Source organism: Capsicum annuum, chromosome 10 (genome assembly GCF_002878395.1).
Source record: "Capsicum annuum cultivar UCD-10X-F1 chromosome 10, UCD10Xv1.1, whole genome shotgun sequence".
NCBI classification, from domain to species: domain Eukaryota; kingdom Viridiplantae; phylum Streptophyta; class Magnoliopsida; order Solanales; family Solanaceae; genus Capsicum; species Capsicum annuum.
In genome coordinates this window covers 198,808,146-198,828,141 of record NC_061120.1, presented here as the reverse complement: position 1 = coordinate 198,828,141, position 19,996 = coordinate 198,808,146, and the positions used below count along the sequence as shown (strand labels likewise).

At 35.0% G+C, this 19,996-nt stretch overlaps 1 protein-coding gene and 1 long non-coding RNA gene across 3 annotated transcripts; both read left to right on the top strand.

The window, feature by feature from the left end:
* The first annotated feature begins 5,960 nt into the window (after positions 1-5,960).
* Positions 5,961-8,676, top strand: LOC107845038. The gene is made up of 4 exons (XR_001666687.2): positions 5,961-6,300; positions 6,821-6,900; positions 7,487-7,897; positions 8,144-8,676. It is a non-coding gene; the product is annotated as an uncharacterized LOC107845038 (long non-coding RNA).
* Positions 8,677-9,792: 1,116 nt separating this feature from the next.
* LOC107843527 (probable protein phosphatase 2C 38) lies at positions 9,793-13,696 on the top strand. Of its 2 annotated transcripts, none has more exons than XM_016687841.2 (4): positions 9,793-10,672; positions 11,462-11,829; positions 12,167-12,403; positions 13,070-13,696. In XM_016687841.2, exons 1-4 carry the CDS (start codon positions 10,315-10,317, stop codon positions 13,319-13,321), a joined length of 1,215 nt encoding a protein of 404 aa, XP_016543327.2. In that variant the 5' UTR covers positions 9,793-10,314; the 3' UTR covers positions 13,322-13,696. The 2 variants fall into 2 exon arrangements, with proteins under 2 accessions (XP_016543327.2, XP_016543328.2); XM_016687842.2 differs by having other exon boundaries at positions 9,795-10,672; positions 13,073-13,696.
* Positions 13,697-19,996: the final 6,300 nt, after the last annotated feature.

The window sequence follows — 19,996 nt, the reverse complement described above, 5'->3', positions numbered from 1 at the left end:
TGTGCCTATCTGTATTGCTATGTATAGAGGTCCCTTTTTGGATCCTTTTTAGGAAGGTTCCCAGTGGGCCCCCGGTGGAATTGTCCATTTTTTTTTTTATCATAGTGTGGTGAATATGCTCCCTTTCTTTGTTGGAAAAAAAATGTGAAGGGGTCACGTGGGTAGGGTAATGGGTAGGGTATAGGGTAGGTGGGGTAGGGTGAGTTAGTTCGGATAAAATTTGTTAGAGAGTTTATTATTTTTGTTCTTTTATAGGAAATTATGGAATGGAGTTGGGGTGTATGGTAAGATTAGCTAAAATGAATAAAATTGGACTTCGGAAGGGACAAAATTAGGTGTCTACAGCATGCCTCCTTTAAATGTAAACACAGAGTGTTTTCATATAAAGAAGTAGACAACGAGACAGAATTTTGTCCCGATCATTATTCGAATGAAGAAATAGAAAGAAGAAGGACAACCACATCTTGACTTAGGACACTCCTACCTACCCAAGTTATGAGGGAATTAAGTGACGGATATCTCAAAGAATTGGAAAGAGAAAGACTATACCGAGTTGGAGAATCGAGTGAGATTCCATCGAGATTCTGGTCCGCGGCTCTGTCATTACATCAAAACGAAAATTACAAGTTAAAACATAAATGAAATTACAAAATCCTATTTATGCAGCCCTTTTTGGACTCTTGGCTTTGAGTTTCATCACCCTATTCTTCAAGTGAGCGCCTGACTTGCAATTTCTTTAACTTGTTGCTTGGCTTTCAATTTCCTCATCCTATTCTTCAGGTGGGCTCCTTACTTGCTCTTTTTTAGTTTGTTTACTTTTAATTTCTTCACTTTGTTGCTTGAGTTTTAACTTCTTCACCTTGTTTCTTGACTTTTTATTTATTCGCCCTGTGCTTTGAGCGGGCTCCTGACTTGTTATTTTTCAACTTTCGATTTCTTCACCTTGTGGCTTGGCTTTCAACTTCCTCACTCTGTTCTACAGGCGGGCTCCTGACTTTCAATATTCATCACCTTGTTCTTCAGGCGGGCTCCTGACTTGCAATTTCATCACCTTGTTCTTCAGGTGGGCTCCTAAAATCAAAATCAAAACTAGAACGAAAATATCTCAAACAAAAATTATACTAAAGATCGATTTCATTTTTCTGAAAGTAATGACCCATTTTCCAGGAGGCTCATGAACAGAAAGTAAAATTATATTTTTCAAAAGGGTCCTGAACAGCAAGTAAAATCCCATTTTTCAGGAGGGTCTTGAACAGAAAGTAAAATCTCATTTTCTAGGAGGGTCCTGAACAGAAAGTAAAATCCCATTTTCCATGAGGGTCCTGAACAAAAAGTAAATTCTCATATTCCAGGAAGGTCCTGAATAGAAAATAAAATTCCATTTCTCAAGAGGGTCATGAACAGAAAGTAAAATCCTATTTTCTAGGAGGGTCCTGAACAGAAAGTAAAATCTCATTTTCTAGGAGGATCCTGAACAGAAAGTAAAATCCCATTTTCCAGGAGGGTCCTAAACAGAAAATAAAATCCCATTTTTCAAGAGGGTCTTGGACAGAAAAAAAATCTCATTTTTTAGGAGGGTCCTGAACAGAAAGTAAAGTCCCATTTTTCAGGAGGGTCCTGAACAGAAAGTAAAATCTCATTTTAAGGAGGGTCCTGAACAGAAAGTAAAGTCCCATCTTTTAGGAGGGTCCTGAACAGAAAGTAAAGTCCCATTTTTCAGGAGGGTCCTAAACAGAAAGTAAAGTCCCATTTTTCAAGAGGGTCCTGAACAGAAAGTAAAAATCTATGTTTCAGGAGGGTCCTGAACAGAAAGTTAAATCCCATTTTTCAGGAGGGTCCTGAACAGAAAGTAAAATCCCATTTTTTAGGAGGGTCTCCTGAACAAAATGTAAGATCCAGCCCTTTTTCTACCAAAAGATTGACTTAAAGTTTTGAAAGAGTTTTTATTATTAAAGTGACAAAATGAAGATTTGTTCCGAAAAAAGGATTATGCTTACATTCAAAACTCAGAGTTGCCACTTGGCATAATCTGGTGTGCCAATTCACCTTTGGACAATCCTTTTCAAAATAATTTGACTCTTTTAAACTGGTTTGCGAACAGATATTCCAGCTAAGAAATTCTGTTGATCGAGAGAAAGGTGTTAGGCACCCCTCAATCCCATGGGTCGACCACGGTCGCTTGGTGGAGCGTATCGGCTAATTTGATATTATAAAATGTATAAACCACATAAACACACAAGACAAGAAAACAAACAAATCAAAAAAAATTCAAAAACCAAAGTAATGTCCAGTCCAAATTATACAGTCCAAAAATAGAAAAATACAAAAATAGAAATCCTATTTAGACTAATCCTAAACTATGCTCCAATGCTTTACCCGATGCCTCGAGCCTTCATCACGACCCTCCTTTGCGTACATGATACGTCGGGGCATTCTCCGATGAATAGAGACAAGTACCTCGGGGCATTCCCCGGCTAAATGAGTACAATTGAATTAAATGCGACAAAACAAAACCATTCCAACACATATTTCAAACATGCCATCAATCCACTATGCCTAAATTTGCCTACCCAAACCTACCATTTGCCTATCCATTCTCAACTAAAGACATAATTCTATCATATTTCATATTAACAATGAATCGAAATTAATCCGAATCCAACCTTTTCGGCAATTTTCAACTTCACCCCCCAATTCCTTTCTATCAATCCATTAAAACATGATCAAATTCATTTCTCAAACTACCAAAGTCGAATCACTAAGCAACATGATCATAACATTAACATCAACAAAAATCCAACAAAATGACACACATAAATACAATCAATTCAACCAACCAAAATAAATAAAAAGAGAGCGGATCAAGGAAATGGACCTCAATAACACTTGTTTTCGTTGATAATAAAGAAGTCTGAAAAACTGAAGTCCTCGAACGAAATCCTCACGACGAACCAAGCTTCAAACCACGAATATTGAATTCACTCAATTGCAAGAAAACCCCCAACGCACTATATCAATCCTGAATTAAGAAAATAGACGAATTCGAAACCCTTAAAATCAAACAAAAAACTAAATATCGATGAAAACTGAGCTCTTGTGAGCTGATAGCGATAGAAACAACTAAACCAGTCCGAATCCAGCTAGATCTCATCCAGATATCAGAGAAAGACAAAGAGATTCTAGTGTATTTGGGACTAAATTGATTGATTTGACGATGAGAACCAATTCCGACGTAAGTGTCGCCGAAAAAAGCTCAAAAAAGACTTGGGTTTTCTTCATTTTGCTATTTCGTCACCAAGTTTCCATCAAACACCACCCCTTCGTCATCTTCTCTTTATTGTATGCGCATGTATGTATATTTTTCGATGAGAGAGAGTGTGCGCGCGAGATTCGTGAGGATCTGAGAGAGGTAAGTGTGTACGTGTGTGATTTTTGTGAGAATTTTAGAGAGGACCTCCAATTTTTAGGTCTCTATGTATATGTTTCCTAAAAGAAGAAAAAGACCCCCCACCCCCCACCCCCAAAAAAAAAATGGATCCCCCCTCCGGTTATGGTCCTGAACAGAAAGTAAGATTCTATTTTTCAGGAGGGTCCTGGACAGAAAGTAAGTTCCTATTTTTTAGGAGGATCCTGGGCAGAAAGTAAAGTCCCATTTTTCAGGAGGGTCCTGATCAGAAAGTAAAGTCCCATTTTTCAAGAGGGTCCTGAACAGAAAGTAAAGTCCCATTTTTCAGGATGGTCCTGAACAAAAAGTAAAGTCTCATTTTTCAGGAGGGTCCTGGACAAAAAGTAAAGTCTCATTTTTCAGGAGCGTCCTGAACAAAAAGTAAAGTCTCATTTTTCAGGAACGTCTTGGACAGAAAGTAAAGTCTCATTTTTTAGGAGGGTCCTGAACAGAAAGTAAAGTCTCATTTTTCAGGAGGGTCCTGAACAGAAAGTAAAGTCCCATTTTTCAGGAGGGTCCTGAACAGAAAATAAAGTCTCATTTTTCAGGAGGGTCCAGAACAGAAAATAAAGTCCCATTTTTTGGGAGGATCCTGAATAGAAAGTAAAATCTCATTTTTCGGGAGGGTCCTGAACAAAAAGTACAATCCCATTTTTCAGGAAGGTCCTAAACAGAAAGTAAGATCCCATTTTTCAGGAGGGTCCTGGACAGAAAGTAAGATCCCATTTTTTAGGAGGGTCCTGAAAAGAAAGTAAAGTCTCATTTTTCAGGAGGGTCCTGGACAGAAAGTAAAGTCCCATTTTTCAGGAGGGTCCTAAACAGAAAGTAAAGTCCCATTTTTCAGGAAGGTCCTGAACAGAAAGTAAAGTTCCATTTTTCAGGAGGGTCCTGAAAGAAAGTAAAGTATCATTTTTCAAGAGGGTCCTGAATAGAAAGTAAAATTCCATTTTTCAGGAGGGTCCTGAACAGAAAGTAAAATCCCATTTTTTAGGAGGGTCCTGAATAGAAAGTACAATCTCATTTTTCAGGAGGGTCCTGAACAGAAAGTAAATTCCCATTTTTTTAAAAATAGTATGTATAGTCGTATATATTGAATGTTATGTATATTTGCGTAATTGTGTATATGTGTATATATTTTTTAAATTCTAATGTAGTATATACTATATATATAGTGTATATATATTGTTTAACGTATTTAAAATGTATATAGGTGCGTATACATAGTGTATATTAGAAAAAACTAATTTTTTTTGTATTTTGACCTATTTTGACCGAATTTTTAATCGGGTTTGACCGGGTTTAGGTGTGTTAGACCGGGTTGGCCTAAGTGGGCCGATTCACGGTTGTTTTTAAAAAAAATTACTGTTGGACCCGGAATCGTCCTGACCCACTTAACCAGGCCCAGAACCGGCCTAGCCCACAAACCGATTAAAATTAATAGGCTGGTTCTGGGTTGACCCGGTCCGGCCGCCCGGCCCACTTGACACCCATAGGTTAATGTGTACCTACATCTTGTTTTATTTTTTCATATCTAACTTACGAAATGAGAAATTGTATGTGTTATTACCATGTGTCCTGCATTTAAAAAAATAGAGAAATGCTAATTGATTTATAAGCTAAATAGATTCTCCCACCTATCAGGTTAATCTTTTAGATTGGGCTCTCTCGTTTGATATATAACATTGGTACTTTCGTTGAAAATTTCACATGCGTGGCCGTGACTCGAAATGATGGCCTGTGCGCTATTAGTGGTGGCGTGGATCCAAAAAAGAGTGCCAACCATGACCACGAAGATCGATCCACACATGGATTCGTGATTCAGTGGTGGCCTGGACTCAAGAGGGGTGCTAACCGTGATCAATTGGGCCCAGCCGTGATCAATGAGGTTGTTGGTTCTCAAGTGGAGGTGATTGTTACATACCAATTGTTCCACATTGGAAAAATAGAAAAGTATTAATAGGTTTATAGGCCCAATGAATTCTCTCACCTATTAGATTAGTATTTTGAATTGGGCTCTCCTATTTTATTTGTAACAAATAACATCTATCTACATCTTGTTTTCTTTTTTTCATATCTCACTTCTGAAATTAGAAATATGTCATGGTAAGTGTACTCATTCCCACTTTTTTACTATCTTTAATAACTCAAAATCACAATCTTAAAACTAAAATGTCTTATTTATAACAAATAAAATCTACCTACATCTTGTTTTCTTTTTTTCTTTTTTTTTTTTTTCATGTCTCACTTGTGAAATTAGAAATATGTCATGGTAAGTGTACTCATTCCCACTTTTTTACTATCTTTAATAACTCAAAAATCACAATCTTAAAAATAAAACTGAAGGTATTTAGCATTTGAGCAACTCCTCTTATCGACCCTCGACTCATTTTCCTTTAAAATCACGTAAATTGGAACTTTTACTAAATATATATTGCATTAATGAGCAATTAAAATTATAGGTGACAGTAGGACAGGTCAACTTTGAAGTGAAGTAACAAAAAAGGCCATTTATAGCGGGGCTACATTCCACAGACCTGTATCAAAAATAATTCAAATTCTTCCTACCTACTTTGTTATCCTCATATAAATAAAAAGTATTCTGTAAAATATTTGTACTCCTAAAATATGTTAGTATCAACAAAAGAATAAATAAAATTCAAATTCTTTTGCAACTTTTCAATTCCTCACTGTTTCTCAATTACCTCAGTATTGTTCTGTGACCATCTTTAAGTAGTTACACTTCACAAATTGAAGGATGAGTCCCCTGATTAAAGGGCATCAACACTATAGAAAATTACTTTCTTTCTTTAAAGATAAAAGATGATAGCTGAAGAAAATGCTGATGGAAAATGGAGGTAGTTTCTTCTATCTTCATCATCTTCAGTCATTTTGTAGTTTGTACTTCGATTTCTGTTATTATCTACTGCATTTTACTCCAATTATTGTAGTATTTTGCCTTGCTCTACTTTCACTTTCATTACTTCTTTTTTTGGATTGCTTTGTACTGTTTTCTTTGAGCCAAGGGTCTATCAAACACAGCCTCTATGCAAGGTAAGGATAAGGTCTATGTACGTTTTATCCTCCCATACCCATTTGTGAAACTACACTGGATATGTTGTTGTTATCTCTGGCCATTAGTTCAGCTGAACTCAGTAGTTTTTGCTCAAATCCTGTAAAACTTGTAATATGTACAAATTATTGATTTTGAATCGACTAACTCAAAAGGATTATAATTTCAAACTTATAAAATTCAAATCTTGGATCCGACTGTGCTAGCTGCCCACTCTTGTTTTTAGTGTGTGTCTAAATTTGCCTACTTATTCTTTCTTAGCACATTTTGTAACATGTTTTCCCCCCTTTTTTCCCTCTTTTCAGTGAGAAGAAAATGAAAAAAGAGGATGACTTGAGGACAGTGGAGTGTCTAAGAGGAAGATGCAGAGCTTATAGGAAAAAAGGTCCCTTTTTTTTCATCTCTGCTTGTTTTTTGAGTGAAAATGCTTATAGACATTTAATTATAAGCTAGATTGTTCGGATTCCTTAAAAGTGCTGCCGCATCCGTGTCTGAGTCTTTGAAAATGCATATCTTTGTAAAGATCCAATATATACACATTGTGTCCCACCTCAAGAAAATGCATATCTTTGTAAAGATCCAGTATATACACATTGTGTCCCACCTCACCTACAAGCAAGATGAGTTCTCATTGATAGATAATTAGGCCTTTTTTTATAGACAGAGAGTAAAAGGGGGGCGGGGGGGAGGGGGGATCTGGGGCTTTGAATTGGGGTGTGTTGGTCATGCTCTTGGAATGACGGGATAGATAGATGTTGCCGATGATAAATCAATTTCTTTTATATATCTGTCACTTTATCTTTGTTTAGCATCTGTCTATAATGATGTTTTAACAACAATACGTTAGTCCGAGCAACATACCTAAATTAAGAGAGAAAGAAAATTGTTTTCTTTTCCATTTAGGAATAAAGTTGCCAACTTTTTTTTTTCCTACTAAGACTGATCTCCTTAATCTTTGGAATCAATTGCAGCTGATTGAACTAGAGAAAAAGTTGAAAGAAGAGAACAAATCAAGAAACAAAGCTGAGAAAAAGCTCAAATATTTAATGAAGAAGCTTGAATCCATGAACATATCTTATGTTTCAGATGAATCAGAACACTCAAGTTTGTTTGATAAAAGTGAAATTTCATCTGTTACTTTCTCTGAAGATAAAGAACAAAGTTCCCAATTTCAAGATTCTATTGGGAGTACAAAATGCAGCTCTGAATATCTTGTGGAACATTCTCAAGAGCACATATCCCAAGAAAAGTCGATCAACTTTAAGCAAAATGCTTTGCAAATTGCTATTTTTAGGAAAGATGATGATAACAATTCTAAGGGTAGAGAAGTTCTTGGAAAATCAAGTGAGCTTGACTTCTCAAACTCAGATTCCAATAGATATGTAAGCTGTCTAAACTCAACATTTAAAATATTGCACGAAAGAAATTTCAATTTATATATTCGAAAAAGTGTAGATTTGTCCACTATTCGAAGGGAGCCTCGGAATAACTGCTAAGGTTTAGATTTGTATATATCCGAGGCTACCTTCGAATAGTATGTAAGCTGTCTCCCTTTAGTTATTTTATTTAGTACTATATGATATCACCAAAATTGTTCTAATTTTTAATCTATTGTTCCACTATTCTAGTTCAAAAATTTCAGTCCAAGAAGAGGAAGGGGAAAATGGAGAAGATGAAAGGGATTTTCAAGAAGACAATGTCAATAACTCTTTGGCATTAGTTCCTATAGATTTGCCAAAACCAAAGGAAACAATTGATCCAATCGTTCTTGATGCTACTGTAAGAGAAGTTCTTAATGCACTGAGGCATGCTAAAGAGAAACTTCAGACTCGAATGGAGAGAGGACGTACGATTAAAGTTGGCTAACTTAGATGACATGTAATTCGTCCTGATTTAGAATATCACGAGACTAATCAGTATTTAGAGTTAGCGAATTCAAGCTAAACGTGATCTTATTATATGTATATATTTTAATTTTTCTTTCTTGCATCAAGGATATATTGTTCGTGCCGAAAGCAATGGGATCAGCTGAAAGGTTGTTTTTGCATGACTTCTCTCGCTCATCTCTAGTCTTTATAAGCATGTATTTTAATTAAGAAAATGAAGCATTGAGATGGACTATATATTGGATGTTTAAAATTTTGAATTTTGCGTTGATTTATCCTCTAATCTTTTATTTACCGTTCAAAATGTCGATTCAATTTCTTTTACACCATAATCTGATAATATGTATTAAGTATATTTAAGCAAACTGAGGTTGACTGATGCCATGTGATATTCTTGTCTTGTAACAAAGGACAATATTTGGTGATCGGACAATATTTAGTGATCAAGTTTCTATTCTAGGCCGGAAGGGCATGGTTGAGTGATTGGGAGGTGGGTCTCCCATGTGGGAGATCTGAGATCGAATCCAGCCTTCGATTTGCCTATCGTTCTGTCATGAGCGCGTCACAAGGGGCTTGCCTAGCGTGGTTTAAAACTCATGTGTTGGTGAGCTATTGCACAAGAAATAGATAACCACAAAGTTCTCACTCAAAGGACTGAGACTGTGGCAAAGACTGTTTTTCGGGGTTCCAAAAACTTTATATCCCAATATTTTAAAGGTCAAGTTTCTAGTCCTCCTGCTGAAGATATTGAAGTATAATTTGTCATACTTGGTTAGTGAAAATCATTTATTGCAAAAACATATTGTATATACCAAATTGGATAGTGTTTTAACAAATTTAGTAATTTTAGATATTGATAATAACACACTTAAATCAAAGTTATGACAGTTATTAGGAAAAACGTTTGTCATACCAAGCATCTAGCTGTCACGTCTGCAAAAATGAATAGAAAAATAAAAAGAAAGCGAGAGCACTCAATAAAATTGGTAATCTAAAGTTAAAATATTTTTTTCCTTAATAAATAAAGATTCATATGATATTTTTTATTTGAAACTTATTCTTCTAAATTTAAGATGCAATTATTTTATAATCTTTTTTCCTAATAATTCATTTTTTCTTGGTACATTATTAATGTTAAGAATTCATCAATTATAACTCTGAAAAGCTTCCTTCCATTAAACCAACTATTAATATAATTTATAAACAAAAAATCAATGCGTGTGCAGCTTATACAATTTCTCTTAGAACCAAATTTCGTAAATACGCGTAAATCGTCAATATCGGAGTGACAATAGCTTGGTGAAAAAGAAATCAGAAATGAAATTTTAGCCTTGTGATAGAAGGCCCTAGAGACTAGAGAACCATGACCACAACCACCATAACTTAAAATGTCAAAAATATAACAACCAAGAAGCATAGAGACACTAAAATGGAGAAAAATGTGGAGGTTCACCATGTGTTATATATACCCAAAAATGAAAAAGATTGTGTCAAACAAATTGAGATCTCATCTAACACCTAATCAAAAAGATCATTTGGAAAATAACTTCCAAATTCCAAATTCCAAATTTTGTTTTTTTGTTTCCCATTCTCTTTTTTGATCCAAGAATTGAACAAACTCTGTTACGATCACATCTTTTTATGGGTTTTTACAGCTAAGGTTGTTGTTGAAAATTGACACATTTATACAAGGACCACAAAAGATTGAACTATACCATATTCTTTGAACTCACATAAAAACTTATTCTTCACTTTTGCCCATACACATTTGGTTTCTTTCATTTGTTTGGAATTTTATTACATGTTCATGGTCTATAGGCCTAGCTGGTAGTGGTTGCCCATCAAACAGAAATTAGTTGGAGTCAGCTATATGAATCTTGAACGATAGATGTAGAAATTGAGTAACATGTGGAATGAAAATATTCAAAATTGCTAGACATTATTTGGTAGTACTAATTGCTGAGAATAACATGGTTACACGGTGTTGGAGGCCTTCCGTGAAGGGGAGTGGTAGTCGACGAGGAGGAGATCTGAATGGTAGGTTTAAAGAATTAATGTGGTATAAGGATTTGGGAGCTCATGCAAATGGAGAATTTTCCATGGCGGTAATACAGGCGAATAATTTGATGGAAGATCAGAGTCAACTGGAATCAGGGCCATTGAGTTCTGTGAAATTAGGACCTCATGGAACATTTATTGGTGTCTATGATGGACATGGAGGACCGGAGACATCGCGGTTTGTAAACAATGCTTTGTTCTCCAATCTCAAGAGTACGTACTAATGTTTTTAATTCAAATGTGTGATGTTTCTTTGTCATATTGATTGTCCTAGTATAGCAGAAATCCCGAAAGTTCAAAATGTCTTGTTAGAGAATTATGTGGAATTTGATTGACTTGATTCAAAATAAGATATTACCTACATTATGTCTCCAATATGTAACTTATCTACAGTGACATTAATTTTGTCATGAAATGTAACAAGTTTATTAGACTGGCTCAGAGTCTAGATCTTTTTGAGTTGTAACATATGGGCCTATGCAGTATTTTGGTACCAGGTTCATCCGAACCCAAAATTTTCTATGAGCAACATAGATTTATTTGGGAAAATTCACTAAAATTTCAAAAAATTATAGATTTGAACTCTTAACATTAGAAGTATATTACGTTCAGTGCTAAGAACCTTACATGTCGAACCATTATGTTTAAATCTTGAATCCGCCTCAAACATGTTATTGTGTTTGAAATTTGAGCTCACATCTTGTAGTAGCTGATAGAGTTGTTGTCATGTGACCGGGAGGTCACAGGTTCAAGTCGTGGAAGCAACCTATTGCAGAAAGAGGTTAAATGTTTGCTATTATGGGTGTATATTTAATTTTACACATCTTTAACACAACTGAGAATAAAATTTGCACATCCTTCAACAAATTCCAGGCTCCCCGAGTGCATATTAAATTTTGCAAATCCTTAACACAACCAAGAAGAAAATTTGCATACCTTTCATCATATTCCTGGCTCGGTCACTCATGCTCATATTTAACTGCATTTCATTTTCATTATCAGAATTTGCAACAGAGCATCAAGAGATTTCTGTTGATGCCATAAGAAAAGCTTTCTTGGAAACTGAAGAAGAGTTTCTGTCACTTGTAAAGACACAATGGCATGAGAAGCCACAAATTGCAACAGTAGGATCATGTTGCTTGGTCGGCGTAATATGCAGTGGACTACTGTATACCGCCAATGTTGGAGATTCGCGTGCAGTACTAGGCAGAGTAGATAAAGCTGCAAAGAGCGTAGCAGCTATTCAATTGTCAACGGAGCATAATGCAAGTATTGAATCCGTGAGAGATGAGCTTAGGTTATTGCATCCTCAGGATTCGCGGATTGTGGTTCTCAAACACAACGTTTGGCGTGTGAAGGGTATTATACAGGTAAGATTTTTATAAATATAGTCTCAATTCTTTGGTTGTCTGTTGTTAATATCGGAAGCTCTCATTCTTATATTTCCCATTCCTTACCTTAATTCTGAATCTGTTATATGTACATATTTAATGGATCTTTCAACACATATACAAACTCTCGGCCAAAGCTACTGAATTCTGCTAAATTCACACCATCTAAGAGTCGTTGATGTAGTTAAGTAACCTAAGGGTGATTATATGTTATTCTACCTTATGTTAAGTAGCATTTTAAGACTATATGTAGTTTGAGCTTCAAAGGCATTTGATTGATATTGATGTTCTGTTCCTAATCTATCTTTCTTTATAGGTTTCAAGGTCCATTGGTGATGCATATCTTAAGAAGTCAGAGTTCAACCAGGCACCACTATTGGCAAGATTTAGGTTGCCAGAACCATTCCCGAAACCAATCCTCAGAGCGGAACCATCAATATCCATTCACAAACTGACTTCCAAGGATCAATTTGTCATATTTGCTTCGGATGGTCTATGGGACCATCTTAGCAACGAGGAGGTTGTTGATATTGTCCACAATCATCCCAGAAGTGTAAGCTTTCACAGTAATATCTAATAATGACCTCTATGTTCATTCCACAGTTAGATTTATTTGGTGATTAGCACTGCAAAAGTTCAGGATTTGTGAACCAAACTGAATTTTCTCAACAGTCACATGGTCACTGCTCCCTAGTTTAGCCTTCCCTATTCTCTTAAACTTCAATAATATTGAGAATCACGATAAAGATGATGATGCACTCGAAGGTGTGGCCTAGTGGATAATGAAGTGGGATAAAAATCATAGATCAGAGTTCAAATCCCAATACAAACTAAAAAGCTAGGTGATTTCAAAACATCGAGCACACTCAAAGGCATCAAGATTTTACTGTTCAAACTTATCAAAAAGTGCTTCCCAATCTACTTATTTTAAGACGGAGGATTTACGTTGTGATATCCATTTTCCTTTGGTTGAAAGGAAGAAATTACTTCTTGATCAGCTTTTAGCATACTATTTTTACCTATGTTGCTCGGACTCTCAAAAATGCTGCCGAACTAGTGTTGGATCATCCAAAAATGCAGTACTTTTGGAGGATCCAGCACTCACATGACAACATTTTTGAAGAGTTTGAACAACAAAATACATTGAGGATCATTACTGAATGCACAGTTTCTGAATCCGATTGTTAAATCAGAAAATTATACTCCTCTTTACTCTTAGCAGGGAATTGCTAGAAGACTTATCAAAGCTGCTCTACATGTAGCAGCCAAGAAAAGAGAAATGCGATATTCGGACCTTAAAAAGATTGATCGAGGTGTAAGAAGGCATTTCCATGACGATATCACAGTTGTAGTTGTGTTTATTGAACCATATTCCATGAATAGAAGTTCTTCTCGCAGCTCGATTCTTTCCATAAAAGGAGGCACTCCCTCCTCTCCAAAATTGCAGTTCCAACATATATTTTCCAAATAAATCACTTCAGTCAATCCACTTGGGAATTGCAAAATATGTCCCCTCCGCCCCGTGCCCACAAGATGTGAACCTGGATTTGAAATTTATGACTGAACTTGTCATCGAAGCAAAAATTACTGAGTTCGTCTGAACTCATACCTAACCAACGACAAAAGAAGATGGCATAGCTTCTCTCTCGCAATGTCTTATTTTGTCTTCTTTCATTTCTTTGTAGTTTTTAGGATTGAAATGTGTTGTTCCCTTCATTTTTTTGACTTGATGGTTACTTCCTCAGTAGCCAAAATAACTATCTTAGATATAAAAATTTGAAAAGGCATCTTGTTGCAACATCCCAGCTTAGAGTAAACAGTGAGTTTGACCGGCTATTTATGTTAAGATCCTTTATTTTTTTTATTTTTTTTATTTTTTTATTTAGGGATAATATATTAATACTAAACTTGACGTCAAATTATAAATTTGACTTTAAACTTTGATAGTGCACAAATAAGACCTTTAACTATTCAAAATCTGAACAAATATGACCTCCGATTTTGCAACCCCATGCGTGAGTTTCACTCGCATTTACGTGGAAAACTCATCCAATCACACGGCGCCACGTCGTTAAAAGGGCTGACTTGGAGGGAGATCATATTTGTGCAGTTTTAAATAGGTAAAGGTTATATTTGTTCACTGTCAAAGTTTTGCTTTTTATGTTAAAATAACGTCGTTTTCTTTTTATTTTTTTAATTATTATTATTATTATTATTTATTTATTTATTTATTTATTTCTATAAGAGCAGCACCTAACTTTTTTTTTATTGAAAAAAAATCACTAGCAGGGATCGAATCCGCGCAGTAGGCTGAACGAAGTGCCCAAGAATAGAAAATAACACCACTGGGCTATCTAAATGCCTTGTTTCATGTGGTTCAACATTAATATACGTACATAAATATAGATTTTCTACCTTATATATACAACGTAATTTTTTACCGAGGGAGTTCGGGTGAATCCCATGGCAACCACGTAGGTCCGCCCCTGCGTTAATTTAATAACGTTTTGATAATGTTAATTTAATACTAACATTTTAATAACGCTAATTTGATAACGTTAACTTAATATACTACTACTACTATCCTTAATAAAGTTAATTTAATAACGTTTTATTAAAACTATAATTTTTTTATTATTAGTATAATTTCATCTTTAATTTAATATTTAAATAAATTATATTTAAATATATTATATAACATAAATTCGCCCTTTGGTTCATAATATATATATATACCCGCGCGATTTTTTCGTACGAGGCCGACCCACTTAATTAATAAATCTTCAATATTGTTCTTTTTCAGCAATGACAAAAGAAATTAGATCTCATTTTCATCCTTGAGCCGAAAATAATAAAAAAATAATAGTGAAAAGTTATTTAAAGGTCATATTTGTGCAGTTTGGAATAATTAAAGGTCATATTTGTGTATTGTCAAAGTTTAAGGTCAAAGTTATAATTTGGTGTCAAGTTTAGAGTCATATTTATGTATTATGCCCTTAAATTTTAAGCTGGACGCGCGCAGTTTTGCGTGTTGAACACGCGTTTTGTCACGTAGGATCGGATGTCATATTTATGCAATTTTGAATAGTTAAAGGTCCTATTTGTGCACTGTCAAAGTTTAAGGTCAAAGTTATAATTTAATGTCAAGTTTGGGGTCATATTTATGTATTATGCGTTTTATTAATAAAGGCAAACTTGATCACCACTAAGATTGTTACAAAAGTCCCTTATGTAAAAGTATTCAATCAGCAAAAACCTTATTAAGTCTAGCATATCTTATTCACCATGGACATTTCGTAACCTACACTAGAGAGCTTTAAGTATGATATTTTGGTGTTCAATAATAGGTACCAAGATTGGTGCAATATTTTACAGCAAAATTGAAAGCTTTGAGTATGTTGCTTTCTTCATTTGTAACTTTAATTTTCGTTTTCCCTTAGGGTGTGTTTGGTATGGATGTTTTTCTTTTTTTCTCATATTCGATTGGTTAGAAGTTTTTTATAATATTTTATTCAGCAAACAATATTTGAAAATAAAGAAAATGACTTTCTTAATAAAAGTAGCGGAAATAAGGGTACTGTCTCCTTGCACTCGATCTCACAGCTAGGGATGGGCATGGTACGGTATTTGAAACTTCGGTACGGTAATTTCGGCATTCGATTTTTAAAAAATATACCATCACCATATAATATTAATTCGATATGGTTCGGTATTTTGATGTTCGATTTCAGTATTTTGTGATATGGTAATCAATAACCATAGTTTGTTCAACTTCGACAATATATACTTGTATAATTAAGTATTATTACTTGGACTTATCAAAAGCACGTCTCAATTGTATCGTGACTACTCATTACACATGTAAAAATATTCAAAAAGAAGTACAAATAACTCTTTTTGTTAGTCAATTACAAAAAAAACAACAACAACATTACAATCAAGATAGAGTAGCTAAAGTTTCAGTGCCTTAACATTTTGTTATTAATAATAAGTTATATATATATATATATATATATGTATGTATGTATGTATGTATGTATGTATGTATGTATGTACGGACGTAACTATATACTTCGGTATGATATTTGATATTTAGGTATGTCATTTATAAATACCGAATACCGTATCATATACCAACAAAATTTATAATGTATACCATATACCTGTGAAAATATTAAAGTAGATTTTTTGGAAGAATAGATTTCTAGTTATGTTTCTAGAATAGCCTAGTGTAGTATCTTGAATAAATATCTTGTAGAATTATCTAGATATTTTAGATTAGCGGTAGAAGATAAAGATGACTAAATTTTTATCTTGTAGAATTATCTATATTCTATAGTAGTACAACATAAATATTACTAGATTTTTCTTATAGAACTATTTAGAAGATTTTCTAGAACCATCCTTGAACAAGTATAAATAGGGATGGTTTTATACATTTGTAACCAACCAAAAAATAAACCAAAAGACAATCCGATTCGAGAAGTCTTCTTCTATAACAAAGCTTTTCTTTCATAGCTTCCTCTTCTTTAGTTGAATTTTCCGATCTTAGTTAATGATCTTGGGTTAGCAGAAGGTCTCTCCAATTATACATTTCTTCTACTATTCTCTACATGGTATCAGAGTCAAAGTCGTAGATTGACTTGCGTTTATTTTAAGATCGGGTTTGTGATCAATTCAACTGGTTTATCCGAATGAATTTAAGCGGTCGTGCTAATGGAATGGAAATGAAGTTATTGAATCAGTCTAATTACAAGGTATGGAAGATTTTTATGGAATCATACCTTATGGGTGAGGACTTGTAGGATATTGTCAACGGAAGTAACACAAGTCCTCCTGTCGACGAACCAAAAATGATGGTGCATATAAGAAGTGGAAGAAGACTAATGTGAAGGCGGAGTTCATCGTGAAGAGAACCATCTCCTCCAGTTTATTCGATCATATTATAAGGTGCAAATCAGCCCATGAAATATGGAGGACCCTTGATCAGTTATTCAACAAGAAGAATGAAGCTCAACTACAAATATTGGAGAATGAATTAGCTAACACCACTCAAGGTAATCTTTCTATTGCTGAGTACTTTTTAAAGATTAAGAACTTACGTTCTGTGATTTCTTTATTGAATACGGATGAGACTATATCTGAAGCACGGATGAGAAGAATTATCATTCGTGGTTTGAAACTAGAATATATTTCCTTTGTAACATCAATTCAGGGATGGGCTCAACAACCATCCTTGAAGTAATTTGAGAATTTATCCTTATCACGGAGTTACTAGCCAAACAATTGGTTGGTGAATTTGTCAAAGAAAAGGAAAAAAATGCTCTTGTATTTGATAAGAGGGACGTTAAAGGAAAAACAAGAGATATACCTCATTCTTGATTCGCATGTGGTTCAAGCTCGCCTGAAAAGAAAGAAGAGTCTTTTTACAATTATAAAAAGACTCTCAGATGTTATCGGTGTGGCAAAGCAGGACATATAAGAAGATATTGTCGCGTCACGGAGAGCAACATGACTCATACTTAAAAAGTTGTTAAAGATGAAGAAGGCTGAAAAAGATGCTTAAAAGCTAAGAGACGAGCAATAAATGCCTTGGCTTCTATAAATTTGGAAAGAGATTAGATTGGATATAATGCAATCCATCATGTGGAGAAGAAGGACACTAATAAGAAGCAAGATGGTACTAAAAATGATTCAACTGGAGTCATGGTAGCTATTGTCGAGAAATTCAAAGAAGCAGATCCTAAAATTGACAATAAAAGTTTGAACATGAATGTAATACCCAAACTTTCTTTAACTCAAATCCAGTCTCCAGAAGAATTAGTGATGACTTCCTAAATAATTAATGTTTAAATCAGATAGAATTTCCCCAATTTCAACTTTTTATCATGTGAAAAATTGAATTAGCTTTCCAACGATACCAATTTAGTCTAAATTCGGTATCGAAGTAAAAAGTTATGGACGTTTTATAGAGAATTGTCGGAACTGCCTAGAAGCGACGGTCAGGTCGATGAACCGTCGAGCTAGTGATGGACCATCGCGCAAGCTGTCGCGACTAAGGTAGTGAACCCGACTTCTAGTCAAGTGTGATGGTCAGGACCGATGAACGTCGAGCCAGTGACGGACCGTCACCCAACCCGTCATAGATAAGGGAGAAGTTCAGGTTCTGGCCAAGTGCGACGATCAGGATCGATGGACCATCAAGCCAGCGATGGACCGTCGCCCAAATCATCGCCACTTCAGATCAACGATTTTAAGTCATTTTTAAAAGGGTATTTAGGTCTTTTTTCACCTGTTTTAACCCCTAATTATACCAGACCAGAGCTCATAACTTCATTATTCATCTACAACACCAAATTAGGGTTTCTCTCAAAGGTCAATCCCCAAGAACAAAAAATCCTAGGTGTCTAATCCCAAGGCAAGAATTCAAGCTTTCTTCCACCAATCTTCAAGAAATCATCCACCCAGGTATATAAAGTGTTGATTCATGGGTCCTTTTCTCCCATAAAGCTCAAGAATCTCTTTTCAAAATTCAAGATTTGTGTATTTATAAATGTTCATGATTTAGTTGAATTGAAATTCATATCCATATTGTCGTGGGGTTTTGATTCATGTTTTAAATTACATATTCCAATGATTGATCTTAGTATGTGATGATATTCATGATAAACCCTTCAAATTGCAAATTTAATTATGAAACCATGATAATTAGATGCATTGATAATGGTATAACCAAAGTATGCTCCCCATGTGTTTGATTAAATGCCTATGTGAAGAAAAAAGTGCCATTATAGTATGATAGTATTAAATCCCCATACATGTACAAGTTAATGCATGTCAAGTGTTTAATGAAATGTCTTAGTAAATGAATTATGGATATATGTATAGCCATTATTGTGTTTTTCAAACTTGTTCCATGAATTACTTTTATGCTATCGAGTCTTGGGGGTATTTAATACCTGATAATTTAGCTGTGTGCCTAGAGCCAGTGTCAGTTTTCAAGATACTCTCAATCAAGCCATATTTAGTAGAATTCAGTCAGTCTCATGAATCAGGAAAACTCAGTAATCTCAGTCAGTTATCAGATCTCAGTAATATTTCGCCAATCAACGAAACTCAGTGAACTCAGTCCAGTCAATTCAGTATAATTAATTCAGTGTCTAATCAGATGTGAGTAAGATTCAGCACTGAGTGAGCCCAAGGATGGGAACTCACCTACGAGTAGAGGGTGCGATTCTTAGAAGTAATCCTTGCGCTCCAAAACTACGTAGCCAGCGCAGGTTGAGACATCTAACCTGTTAGATGAGGGTTGATAAGGTGACTTAACCTATTAGATGAGGGTCCCACTATTCTCCTTAGAGTACCTGGTAGATGAGGGATTACTCCCAGGTTGTCTTTACCAGGGGCGTGGTATTGACACTCTTCTAATTAAGGTTACAGATTGGACCCCAACTCAATTATATTATCTCATTTGGAGTATGTCAGTTAGATGACTACTTTTCACAGTTACAGTCTCAGTCTCAGTCTCAGTAATAGAACTCAGATAGTTCTACAGAATTCAGGACTGTCAGATACAGTCACCCAGCTCAGTACGAAACTCAGCTAGTTTCATCAGAAATAGGACTGTCAAACACAATCATTTAGATAATAGTATATCAGTTATACGAAAACTTATGTTATCAGTATTCAGATTCAGTGATGTCATGATCTCAGTTACAGTTCACGTATTCATGCATGTGTTCTCATATTCATATTATTCAGTCAGTTAGTATTGTTCATGCATATAAATCCCTTGCATTTAGGCCTACCTCACTTTCATACCAGTACATTCAATCGTATTGATGCATTTGCGCTATGGTGTTTTATACCATATGTTCAGAAGCACGAGCTCCAGAGCATCCTTAGTAGATCAGACGTTCAGCAGCTAGACTAAAAGTGAGTCCTCATCATTCGAGGATAACATGATTAATTTATTACTTTGTTATTTTAGTATTCTGGAGTTAGTTGGAGACATGTCCCATCAGCTCTATAGCTTTTAGACAGTTTAGAGGCTTTTAGACTAGTATGTTCAGACAGTTATTTCAGTTTGGGTATGGTGATACTGTATTATTCAGATGTTATGTGTTATCATATATTTGAACCTTAT